This window comes from Balaenoptera ricei, chromosome 19 (assembly GCF_028023285.1).
Source record: "Balaenoptera ricei isolate mBalRic1 chromosome 19, mBalRic1.hap2, whole genome shotgun sequence".
NCBI lineage: Eukaryota > Metazoa > Chordata > Mammalia > Artiodactyla > Balaenopteridae > Balaenoptera > Balaenoptera ricei.
In genome coordinates, this window is record NC_082657.1 from 34,360,827 (window position 1) to 34,372,859 (window position 12,033).

General features: G+C 54.6%; 1 protein-coding gene across 2 annotated transcripts; it reads left to right on the forward strand.

Moving 5' to 3' along the window:
• The first annotated feature begins 205 nt into the window (after nt 1-205).
• On the forward strand, nt 206-5,945 carry IRX6 (iroquois homeobox 6). 2 transcript variants are annotated; one of them, XM_059904540.1, is made up of 6 exons: nt 206-589; nt 1,602-1,859; nt 2,543-2,652; nt 2,847-3,154; nt 3,945-4,547; nt 5,520-5,945. In XM_059904540.1, exons 1-6 carry the CDS (start codon nt 545-547, stop codon nt 5,525-5,527), a joined length of 1,332 nt encoding a protein of 443 aa, XP_059760523.1. In that variant the 5' UTR covers nt 206-544; the 3' UTR covers nt 5,528-5,945. The 2 variants fall into 2 exon arrangements, with proteins under 2 accessions (XP_059760523.1, XP_059760524.1); XM_059904541.1 differs by having other exon boundaries at nt 5,523-5,945.
• Nucleotides 5,946-12,033: the final 6,088 nt, after the last annotated feature.

Genomic DNA, 12,033 nt, shown 5'->3' on the forward strand with positions numbered 1-12,033 from the left:
GCCAGGCAGAGAGGGTCAGGGTCTTTGACTTTCCTCACCAGCTGCACAAACCTCCAGGAACAAGTGTGAGTGTGGTGAGTGCGCGCGCGCGCGCACGGGCTGGCTGCGCTTGGCAGGCTTGGTGGCCCGGGGCCCCAGGGCTCGGGGGCCCGCCTGGCAGCCCGGGATTACCGTGACGTCACATTGAGCCTCTGGCCACCTTGGACTGGGGCACCTCGGGAGCTGCACGGCCCCGCGCCGCGCCTCACCTTGCCTCGCCACCGCGCGCTTTTGGAAACCCGCATCCTCTCCCTTCCCCTGCCCATCCATGGGCCCTTCTGTCTTCCGGACCACGCGGGCCGGAGGGGAGCCTTCTGGAGCGCAGGGCTCGGCAGCCGGGCTGCCTTCGGCTCTGCCTCCAGTCGCGCCAAGCGGGCGGAGGAGCCGGCGCTGGGCACCGGCAACCGTGTAAGGAACCGAGGCCGCGGACGGCTGGAGGCGCAGAACCGCGGGGCAGAGGCGGGAACTCGCAAGAGAAGAGGGAGGTGGGTCACGGACAGCCACCATGTCCTTCCCGCACTTTGGACACCCTTATGGCAGCGCTTCCCAGGTAAGAGCCGCCCCCTGGGGGGATGGGGGCAGGCTGGAAGGAGGGAGCGCCTAGTGCAGGAGCCTGCTCCTAAACGCCCCCCTCTCCCACGAGTCCCCGGGGAAGTCAGAGAGAGCGGGCACCTGGGTAATGTACCACCGACCCCTCTGACAGCCCCAATCCCTGGCTGAGAACGTTCAACTTCCCCAGTGTAAGCTGGAAAATCGTGGGACCCGAAACTTGGGCACTCTGGCCACGCGAGCTGCGTGAGGTGGGTGGGATCTCGGGAGTCTTACAGAGAGGCCTCCTTATTGTACAGATATCCGAGGTGGCCAGCAGAGTCTCAGACTTCCAGTCCAGAGCCCTGTCCGTCTCACTGTTATTCTGGGCTTGTTCGTTTGTTGTCCTCTGTTCTTTTCCTTCCCTTTCCATGGGCAGGTCCAGGCGCTCTGCTTCTGGTTCCTTCGATTTTTCCAGACCTGGGTGGGTACTGTACAGTGACAGGGTTTCCTGGGGAAATTCTGGAGAGCCCACCCCTGCTCAGTTTCTCTGCAGAGTGCCAGAAGGCTAGTCCCACTTGACCTCTGCCCCGCTTTGTGCTCTAGGATAAGTCTCCTACTCTCTCTAGCCCTCATTCCCTATCTATAAAATGGGAGCAGGAGTGAGACGTGGTCTCCAAGACTACCTTCAAGTTCGGCCTTTGTAGGATCCTGTGACTCCGGGGAGGGAGGGTTCGCGAGGGAACTGGCCGAGGCTGGCTTCTGTAATATGGGTTTTAGAACCTTCCCATGACCCGGAGCCCCTGGAACTCTGGAGCTTTAGCAGAGGTTTAGGAGTATTTATAAAGGCAGTTTGGATAAATTGCGTCTACGGATAATTCCTGACCCAGTCCTCAGCAGAACGGTCAACACAAGTACAAGGTGGCATTTAGTTTATATTGAATGAAGGAATGATCTGGCAGTTCCGCCGCTGGCTCCCGCCAGCCCGAGGCGCCGGTCTCTGACCTCCGGTGCCCCCTCTCTCGCCCCCGTAGTTTCTGGTGTCTGCAAGTTCCAACGCCACTTGCTGCGAATCCGCCCCGCGCTCGGTCCCAGATGTGGCCTCAGGCTCCACCCCGGCGGCCGCGCTCTGCTTCGCACCCTACGACAGTCGGCTGCTGGGCAGTGCGAGGCCCGAGCTGGGCGCGGCCTTGGGTATCTATGGAGCTCCCTACTCGGCCGCTGCAGCTGCCCAGAGCTACGCAGGCTACCTGCCCTACAGCCCGGAGCCGCCCACGCTGTACGGGGCGCTGGTGAGTAGCTGGGGTGGAGCCTGGGTCTGTGCGTCAAAACCTACCCTCCTGGGGGCAGGAGCGGCAGGGGCGAAATCCAGTGTGATATCTCCATCTAGGAAGGACGCACAACTCCGAGGAAAGGAAAAGGTTAGGATTGTATATAAAGAAAAAAAAAATCTTTACAGTTTACAGGAGTCCGTCCTGTTTGGAAAGCATCTGTACCTCTATTAATTGCGTGAAGTAGACAAGTCATCACTAGGCTCAGGGTACACATGAGGAAACTGAGGTGCAGAGGGGCTCAAATAACCTTACCCAAAGTCACAGAGATAGAAAGGGTCAGGGAATAGCTCTGGAAGGGGAGTAAAGAAAATTCCCCAGCTGGTGGGAGGGGGGAGGGGCTGGGGGGCACAAGTAGTAACAGTAATCTTCACAGCTATTATTTAACTACTGCTTATTCTGCACCAGGAACTCTGTCAAGCATTCTTCTTCAATAACCTCTAGGCATTATTGTTATCCCATTTTACCAAGGGGAAACTGAGGCATAGAGGGGTTAAACAACTGTGCCCAAGATCACACAGCCAATGCGAGTGGTGGTACTGCAATTGGAACCAGACTTGACTCCAGAGTTCACACCCTTAGCAACTCCCCACCCCTCCTCCTCCCCAGATGTAGTTCTGAATTCTTCCTTCCTCCCCGACCAGAATCCACAGTATGAATTTAAGGAGGCTGCAGGGAACTTTACACCCGGCCTGGCGCAACCAGCAGCCTATTATCCCTATGAGCAGAGCCTGGGGCAGTACCAGTATGACCGGTAAGGCATGGGGCATTGGTGGCTGGCATCGCAAGTCCTTTACCCCCTCCCTGGCCAAGGTAGGACCAATCCACAGAGCATGGGGGGCTGTGTGCTAGGATGGGGAGCAGAACCTCACTTCCAGGACGTAAACAGTCTCCTGACTGCAGCCCCAGGTTCCTCACCCCAGAACTGTGAGCCAAGTTCTCCCCCAGGTACGGAGCGGTGGAGTTGGGTGGCGCTGGGCGCAGAAAGAATGCCACCCGGGAGACCACTAGCACGCTCAAGGCCTGGCTGAACGAGCACCGCAAGAACCCCTACCCCACCAAGGGCGAGAAGATCATGCTGGCCATCATCACCAAGATGACCCTCACCCAGGTGTCCACCTGGTTCGCCAACGCGCGCCGGCGCCTCAAGAAGGAGAACAAGATGACTTGGGCGCCCAAGAACAAAGGCGGGGAGGAGAGAAAGGAGGAGGGTGGAGCAGAGGAATTGCTGGGCTGCCTAAATGGTGACACCAAAGGTACCGAATGTTCACTGCCCCAACCTGCGTGGGTTTCCAGCCATCAAGCAGTTTAATTGGATTTTCACAACCACCCCGTGGGGTAGCTTTTATGAAGGCACCCCCTTGCTTACCCTTGCACGTGCAACCCCTGCATGCCTCAGGGCCTTTGCCTGTGTGGTTCCCTCTGCCTGGAATTCCCTACAGAGCCGGCTTCTTCTCGACTTGAAAGTGCCACCTCCGAAAAGCCTTCCCTGGCCACCCACGCCAACTAGCTTCCCAAGTTATTCTCTATCACGTCAGCCTACTTTATGTGCCATACTTACCCCCTCAGGGATGTCACCTCCCCTAGAAAGTGTCTTATCCACTGCTGTATTCTCTAAGTTCCTAATACCTAAATGCTTAAATGATGTCTGGCGCATAGTTGGTACTCAGTAAATATTTTCTCAATTAAATAATACACACCAGCCACCTGTGGGTGTTGGAATTGGGTAAAAACTTTCCCTTGCTTTTTTAAGGCTGAGGAACTGAGATCCAGGTTTTAGGCAGCGAAAAGTGGACATTTCCTTGGGGTATGGGAGGGGAGGAGTCTTCCAAAGGGTGGGGGCAGGTCTAGGGGCGGGAATTCTTTTCCTGCGGCGCGCCGGCAGCCCGGGGGCAAATGTAGGAGGCGGTGTGGCCATCCTGGTGAATTACACCGAGAATGCCCTCAGTGCCGAGCGCGTTTGCTAAAAGCTTCTCAGGGATGGCCACTCCCTAGGATTTCCCTTGGGGCCCGGGGCTTTTCTCACTCGCTCCTGATTTCCCGCAGACGTTTCTGCTAGCCAGGAGGCTCGGGGGCTGAGTGACCTGGAAGACCTGGAGGAAGAAGAGGAAGAGGAGGCGGATGAAGAGGAGGCAGTGGCCACAGCTACGGACAGGCTGGCTGAGCTCCATCAAGACACTCAGTCGCCGCCGGCGGCACAATGTGCCGCAGATCGAGAGGGCCGGCTGGAGCGCAGGGAGTGCAGTCTGGCGGCGCCCCGCTTCTCGTTCACTGAGCCCCCCAGGTCGGGAGAAACCGACTTCCTGCGGGCCGAGTCAGGAGGCCGCACTTTGACCGGGCACTACCCCCGCAGCGAGAAACCGCGCATCTGGTCTCTGGCGCACACTGCGGCAGGCAGCGGCGTCGAAGGGGCACCTCCAAACCTGTCCAGGCCTCGAAGTCCTGAGTGCCATCTGATTCCCGGACAGCCTCCAGGCCCCGGCGCGCGACCCGCGGTCCCCAGAGACTCCGCGTGCGAAGAGTCTTCCCGAGTAGCCAAAGCCTTTGGAAACCCCTCGTTTGCCCAACAGGGCCTGCCTCTGGACTGTGCGCCGTGCCCGCGGAGGAGGGCGCCGGCAGTGCGGTGCCAGTACCAGTCGGGTGCAGAAGGTAGTGGGCCCCCAACGGCGCTGGAAGCGTCTGTCCAAAAGACACCTTCCCCCGACACACACATCCATCTACCCACCCCCCCGGGTGCCCAGCCGCTGCACACTCTCTCTGCCTCTCCAGCATGCCCAGGTTCAGACCTAGCACAAGATTGTCTCACAGCACTCCTTGAAACAGAAGCTTAGAGATAAAAGTTCTAGTTACCGAATCTTAAAACCAAATAATAGTACTAAGCTCAGAATGAGATAGTACCTTGCCTAGAAAACCCTTAGAAAGTCATTGAAGAGATGGACAGTTAATATCTCGCCAATGTTCAGCCCAATGTGCCAGGTGGGCACCACCATGACCCTCTTCGGCACAGGCACCCTTGTCCCCTGCCTGCCCTTCAGAGGAAGCCAGCTGGCTCCTGCTGTTCCGGTACCAAAACTTTGCTAGGGCTAGGCAGGTACCAGGGCTTCCCCGGAAGTCTGAGGGGAAGGGCCAGATACCTACAGTCGGTTCAAGGCCAGTGCTTAAGTTCAGCTTGCAGCCCTCTGTGCCGCCCACTAAATCCCTAGGGGCGTAGCTCAGGTGGGTGCTGTCCCTGGAAAGCCCCGCACCCCCCACCAAGAGCTCACCCCCAAGCAGGGCAGGACCGCCAATCAGTGTCTCCTGCCCCTGGCTGGTTCTGTGGCTGTGTTTGGTGGAAGGGAATTTCACCCCACAAAGGGACATTCCCGAAGCATTTGGCAGCCTCCAGCAATTACTGTCAGATTCTGCTCTTTGAAGTAATTTCTCTCAGGATTAGCTACTGGCTTAGAAAATTGGGTTACACTGTTATTTGAATTTACACATAACGGGGTCCAAATGTTACCTCTGGCAAGCAAATTGCCTCTAGACCTTTGATTCCCTTTGGATGAGACATCACTGACCTCAGATTTCCTAGGAATCACCACCAAGTGGCCCTCGGGTTTTAATCAACCTTTCCTCTCTCAGCAGGTTAGCGCAATGGCTGCGATTTGCAGAAGAATCTTGGAAATAAGCCCTACTTTTTGGAACTCACCTCCACACGAAGAAGCTGAGAGACCTCCCCAGGGTCTGGGGCTCTCACTTTGCCTAAGAGACAGACACACAGAAACCCTCCTACCGGCCCTCCTCGCACGCAGAGCTGGGAGTGGCTGGCAGACGTGCATTTTGTCAGATCCCACGGAGGAGGTGGCAGGGCACCTTGGGGAAGGTCAAGTGGGAAGGCTTGGCGAGTCTGCACCGTGCACGGACTCAGTATCCAAGTCTCCCTCTCCCCTCTGGATTCGGGGTCTGAAGCCACTCCCTCTCCTGCTCACTCCCATCACCCGCACTTTGTAACTTCAATGCTGACTTGGCCCCTAAGGACCACGTGGGTCTTCTCCCCCTCCCCACTCCTTGTGTCCTTAAAAATAATCCAAACGAACCCAAGCTGTGTGGCCTCTTTGCGCCAGGGGAGCCTGGTAAGGTCGGGGTGGAGGGGAGGATGAAATGTGGTTCTGGGGACAGGATGCAGATTTCAGTCCCTTTTGGAGCTGGGAGAGAAACTGACAAGGGAATGGTCAAGGCCACGGCGCCTGCGGCTTAGCCCACCGAACTGCGGCCCCGGCCAACTCGCAGAGTCCGGCAGACACCCGGCCGATTCCTGGGAGTTGGGGAGGGGGGCGGCAACTGGGGGCAGGGAAGGGGCGGCGTGGAGCCGTCAGGATATTTGTGTGGAAGCTGCATTTGTTTCCGGGTTCGTACTTGGGTTTTAAGTTTGTTGGGAGGAGGGGCGATGGGGATCCTCTTGTCCGTCCCTGGGCGCACCGCTGGGACCCCCGCGCTCCTCCCCTCCGCCCCAGCGGCCAAGTGGGACAGCTTGCCGGGTCGATGAGAGGCGAGAGGGGGCATTCTTTCCATTTAATCTAGTGCCAGCAAACACTTCCGGTACAGGCCAACCAATGGGAGCTGACGAGCGAGGAAGGGGGCTTTGTCCCCCTGGCTAGCAGCGTCTGGAGTAGGGCTGGGGAGTGCGGGGGCGGAGATGAGAGATCTAAAGATGCCGATGCCAGCCCTGAGTTCGTGTCCTAGGCGCAGTGGCTTCGGCTTTAGCCAGCGAGTGCGTTCGCCGGTGCACGCAAGGAGAGACGGAGGCGAACCCGGGACAGCGCCCTGGTGGGGAGGTCCGGGGAGCTGATGCGGACGGGAAGGCAGGAGGGAGGGCAGCTGGGGTGTGCGCCTAGGGGCTGAATCCTCGGGAAGCTGCGTCTCCACTGCTGGGCTCCAGCCCGGCCTGAGGTGGCTGAATGACAGCCTTCCAGACCCTGCCACCTGACGGGCCGCTGAAGTCTGGGGCGGGAAGGATCCGCATCCTTGGGAAGAGATTTTAAGAATCTTGAAGGCTGCAGAGAGGAAAAGAGGGGGTTAAAAAAACCTGAAGGGAACAGGCCACCTTCCCCCCACCCCCCCCCACCCCCCCGCCTTCTTTTCTATAGACTAGTCAGAGATAATGAAGCACAAACCCCTTCCTCAGATGAGGAAACTGAGGCCAGATGGGAGGGCAGGGACTGGCTCAAGGTCACAGAGAACCGATGGTGAAGAGGGACCGAGCTCTCCATTGAGGGTTCAAGGCCCCTTTTCGCTCTGGCTCCGCTCCCTGGCTTCCTATTAGGAAACCACCTCTCTGCTTTCGTTTTGCTTCTGGGCGACAGCTGCTCCTACCCCCAGCCTCCCCGGGGACCCTCCAGTCGCCCTCACTGACCTGCGGCTTAGGGTCCGGGAAATTAAACTGCGAAAAGATAAACATTATTTCCAGTCGGCTTTGCGGGATTAACGCTTGTAATAAAGCGCATTAGCCAGAGGTTTCTTTCAAGGCGCTCTCGACCCCAGCCCCTCCTCGGGGGCCAGGTAAACCCCTCGGGAGGCGGCTGAGGCTGCAGAAGCTTGTTCCTCGGGCCTCCAGTTGGGAGCGGGGCTCCCGATAACCATTCAGTGGAGAGGAGAGGGGCCCTTAGCATCACATCGAGTCAGATTTCCAGATGGGAAAGTGAAGGCCGGAGAGAAGGGACCCACCTAAGCCCGAGGTCACGTGGCTGAACCGGGACAGTGGAGGATGATAGTGGGTTTACCTGCACGCTGCCTCCAGCCATTCAGCCTTTATAGGACACTGAGCCTTGCGAAAGGAGGCCCAGCTATCAAGCAGGACCTCTAGAGGTTGTCTCTCTCTCTTGTCTGGGAGGTCCAGCCTCTCCCCACCACAACCCGGAGCAGGAGCCTGCGGCCCAGGGTTGTCCCAAAGACCTGGGCCTGGTTGGCTGGAGGCAGAGGCGTGTCAGAAGGGCCAAAAAGAGTAGCCTTGAATCCCAGGAAATGGCTTGACCACCTCAATCCCATTACTACCTTGCTACGTGGCTGTGGACAGCCCCCTTCCCCTCTCTTCGTTTCCCCAGCTGTCAGGTACAGAGATGATCTAGTTCTCCATCCTGGGGCTCAGTGTCCGCTCCGGAGCTGATGGTGGGCTCCAGGAGTACAGGTGAAGGCCTGAGAATGGCGAGTCTGAGCCTGTGATTATCCCAGCCTCCGGCCCCCAGCGGCAATCTGTTCCCACCAGCTCTGCCCCCACTGAGAGCCTCCTGCAAATCTCCCAATATAATCTCCCAGAATCATATTTTGAATACTGTTTTGATTAAACACCAGAGCAAGGGGAGGGAGGAAGCACCCTGCTGTCCTCAGCTGAGCCTGCTGGGGCCCGCAGACAGCTGGCCTGTGAGCCCTGCAAAGTGAGTGGCAGTCAAGGCAGCAAGGTGACTTTCTCAGGTTTGGAGAGACTGTAGGAGTGACCCTCCATACTCCCTTGATGGCTAACGTGCTCCTTCCCTCAGCTGGGAGAACCATTAGGGGACTGGGTAGAGAGAAGAAGCTGAGCCGAGGGACCCACAACACGTGTCTTCTTCCTTTATTGATTCCTTTCCCGCCAGGAGTCACGACATTGGCATTGGACTCACTAGATGATCTCTATGATCACTTTTGGCTCAAACATCCTATGACCCTGGTAATGACGATAAGAGCTTCTGGAGCCCTTACCACGTGCCAGACTCAATTCCATGTCCTTTAAATGCACGGACTCATTTATATGTCGCAAGGGTCCCAGGGACCATTATATTATACTTACTAGTGTGTCCATCTACCGAATGAGGAAACAGAAGCTCAGAGAGGTAAAATAACTTGATGTCAGTTATCCAGTTAGCAAGTAAAGAAGTCAAACCCCAAGTAGGACTGATTCTAAACCACTAAGCTCTACTGTTAATGCATTCTCTTATTTTAAAATTCTTTTATTCCATTATGAATAAGAGCCTACGTCTTTGATACTCTGTCTATGAGTCTATTATCTCATGCCTCTGGAACTCCAGGTTGCCCTTCTTCCTTCTCAGGAATATCCAGTGGAAAAGGACTTCTGGCGCCTCCTGGACCTGCCCCCATATCCTGACTGAGAACACCCCCCATCCCACTGCCCACATTTCCCTGGGACATGGCTGTCTTGAGACACCCCTGGTCAGTGTTTGGCAAAATGTAGCCCATGGATCTCCACCATCAAAGTCAGCCCATGACTAAAGAATCCCACTGGGAGGTTGCCTGGAAGATCTGCTTGTGTGACAAGCACCCTAGGAGGCCTCATGGGCCTCTAATCTGAGTGGCAGTGGCTGACCCCCAACTGGTCAGACCCTAAATTCAACCTGAGACCTTAGGATGCCTGCTGTTGGCCAAGAATAAATCACATCCCAGTAACAGGCGCAAACATTTCCTCCAGGATTTAATCTGGATTGGCATGCAATCGTCTCATCTGGTTCGGCTCCCCACGCCCCATCCTGAAGCTCAAAGATTTGTTGTTATTGGAGGGGGAGGAGGTGACCTAGGAGACGAACTTGCCTCTCCGAGCAGTCTGAAGACTAACTAGGATTCCAGGTTTGGAAGCATCTTTGGAGTCCCCTGCACTTCAGCATGTAAGAGAATTCTGTGCCCAAACACAAGCATGCAGTCCAGAATCGCTACATATTTGAGGAAAGCCAACACCAGGAAGGGAAGACTGTATCTTAAGCAAAAAAAAAAAAAAAGTGATGGAGGGGGTGGGTCTCTCGCTGTCTCCTGTTGCAGCCTTGGCTGCAATAGAAAGTTCTTTCTTTTTTGAACCAAATTCTTTCTCCACATCTCTTCTGAAATCAATTTCCTGAATCAATAAGTCTTACTCTTCTCCATGATTCCTTCTTCTTTGTCCTACCCTCTATGCCTCCTCTTCCCCTCGTCCTCTCAGTGGGACTTGCTTGGTCCTTCCTCTGAGATCAGAGTAAGAATGGAGTCCAACTGCTGTCTCCCAGTTATATGGTGGAGGACCCCCTCCGTTGGCATGATTTTCATTAAACACTAAGTTGGAGAGGGTGGAGAAATAGTGACCTGAGTCATTGGACAAGTCACCAAATGCCTCTGAGATTCAGCTTTCTCCTGGTAGGTGAGATCACGTTAAACCATGTAGCTCTTTCATAATTGCTCTAGCTGCCGTGGAGACAAAGATTTAGATCAGTGTTACTTGAATGTTGATCAGTGGCAAGGCAACACCCCTAATTTTTGCCAAGAGTTGGAGAGATGTTAAAGACAAGCTAGCACCAATGGAGGCTTCTCCTTTGTGAATCAGAGGATTGAAAGAAAGTTGAAGAAGAAATCATTTGGGACACTCTGAGATTCAGCGTTATTTAACGCCATGACCAGCTCCCAGCACGGCTTGTACACATTCGACTGTTTGGTGAGTTAATCTGTATCAATGTAAAGGGTGATTATTATTCAAGAGATCATCAGAGACTGAGGTCTTCCCTCATTGCCTGGGTCTGTCTCCAAATTCCAACTTGGCTTTATTTAAAGTCTTAGACAACCTGCCTTAGAACAATAATGTCCATAATGATAATGACGATGAGTCTTGAGTATTTGTTCTCAACCCTGGTGGTGCATCAAATCAGCCAGGGAGGTGTTTGGCTTTGTTTTGATTTTCCATACCAACCTCCAAGCTGTACCTCAGACCAATTAAATCCAACCTCTAGGGGTGGGCCCCAGCAGTATTTTTGAAGCTTCTAAGTGATTCCAATGTACAGCCAAGGTTGAGAACCAGCGAACTACAACTAGGCTGTTTCTCCTTCCAGCCCCAGTATTTTCTAGAAGGGTGTTGGAGTAAGGGATGGGGCTTGGCAGACAAAGTCTAGAAGACTGTGGTTTCTCCCCAGAGTCTATGGACTTCACATTTTCCCCAGGGTAAAATGAGATCTGATAGTTACAGTTTACCACATCATTCACAAAGGAGCCCAAAGGTGGATGTCATCCTGGACATCGAAGGCCAGTGTCAAGCCAGGGAGACCTCCTTGAGACTTGCCCACCTCATATGCCAGCTGCCTGTACACAGAGTGGAAGACCCTAGGCACATGAGCCAAGTCATCCCTGGGACAGCTCAGAGGTGGCCCTGAGCTGGGATAAGAGCCCTTTGGAGGTGTTTCTTGGTGTTCCAGTTATGTATTGCAGAGGGAAAAATCACCCTCAAACTTAATGGCTCAAAACAGCAACAGTCATTAATTTTGCTCACAGATCTGCAATTTGGGCAGGGTTCAGTGGGAATGATTTGTTTCTGGTCCGTGAGGTAGTAGAAGAGGTAACTTGACTGGAGCTGGAGGATGTGGGGTTCCAGCCCCTGCAGAGGTTTCCACCCTTGCCATGGGCTGCTTGAGTTTCCTTACATCATGGCAGCCAGGTTTCAAGAGCAAGTGTTCCAAGAGGCCTGGGTGGAAGTCACAAGGTTTCTCATGACCCATCCTCAGAAGTCCCAGGATGTCACTTCCACTGTACTCCATTGGTTAAGCAAGTCGCTAAGCTTGTCCAGAGACAGGAGAGGAATTCAACTCTACCATTTAATGGGAGGCGTAGCATAGAGTCTGTAGCCATGTTTACCCAAATTGAGATCATCGCTGAAGGCACAGTTCTGAATGCAGTTCCAGACTTTATTACTCTCCCATTCAACGTGTGGACTTGGGGTTCTGTCTTAGTCAGCTAGGGCTGCCGTAACAAAATACCACAGACTGAGTGGCTTAAACAACAGACGTTTATGTTCTCACAGTTCTGGAGGCTGGCAAGTCTAAGATCAAGGTACCAGCCAATTTGGTTCCTAGTGAGAGCTTTCTTCTTGGCTCACAGACGGCAGCGTTCTCATGGTGTCCTCACATGGTGGAGAGAGAGAGCTCTGGTGTTTCTTCCTCTTCTTATAAGGGCACCAGCCCTATTGGTCAGGGTCCTACGTTTATGACCTCATTTGACTTTTATCACCTCCACACAGGTGCTGTCTTCCAATACAGTCCCATTGGGGATTAGGGCTTCAACATAGGAATTCTGGAGGGCCATAAACATTTAGTTCATAACAGACCCTAACCCAGAACTCAAGATGGACAAGGTCAGTTAGGAAGTAGGTGACCAAGAA

Bases quoted from the DNA above. Each gene is read 5' to 3' on its own strand.
- IRX6 (XM_059904540.1), top strand. From the start codon at position 545: ATGTCCTTCCCGCACTTTGGACACCCTTATGGCAGCGCTTCCCAG. The intron at 590-1,601 runs GTAAGAGCCGCC...TCGCCCCCGTAG, and splicing joins CTTATGGCAGCGCTTCCCAG to TTTCTGGTGTCTGCAAGTTC. The intron at 2,653-2,846 runs GTAAGGCATGGG...GTTCTCCCCCAG, and splicing joins GGGCAGTACCAGTATGACCG to GTACGGAGCGGTGGAGTTGG.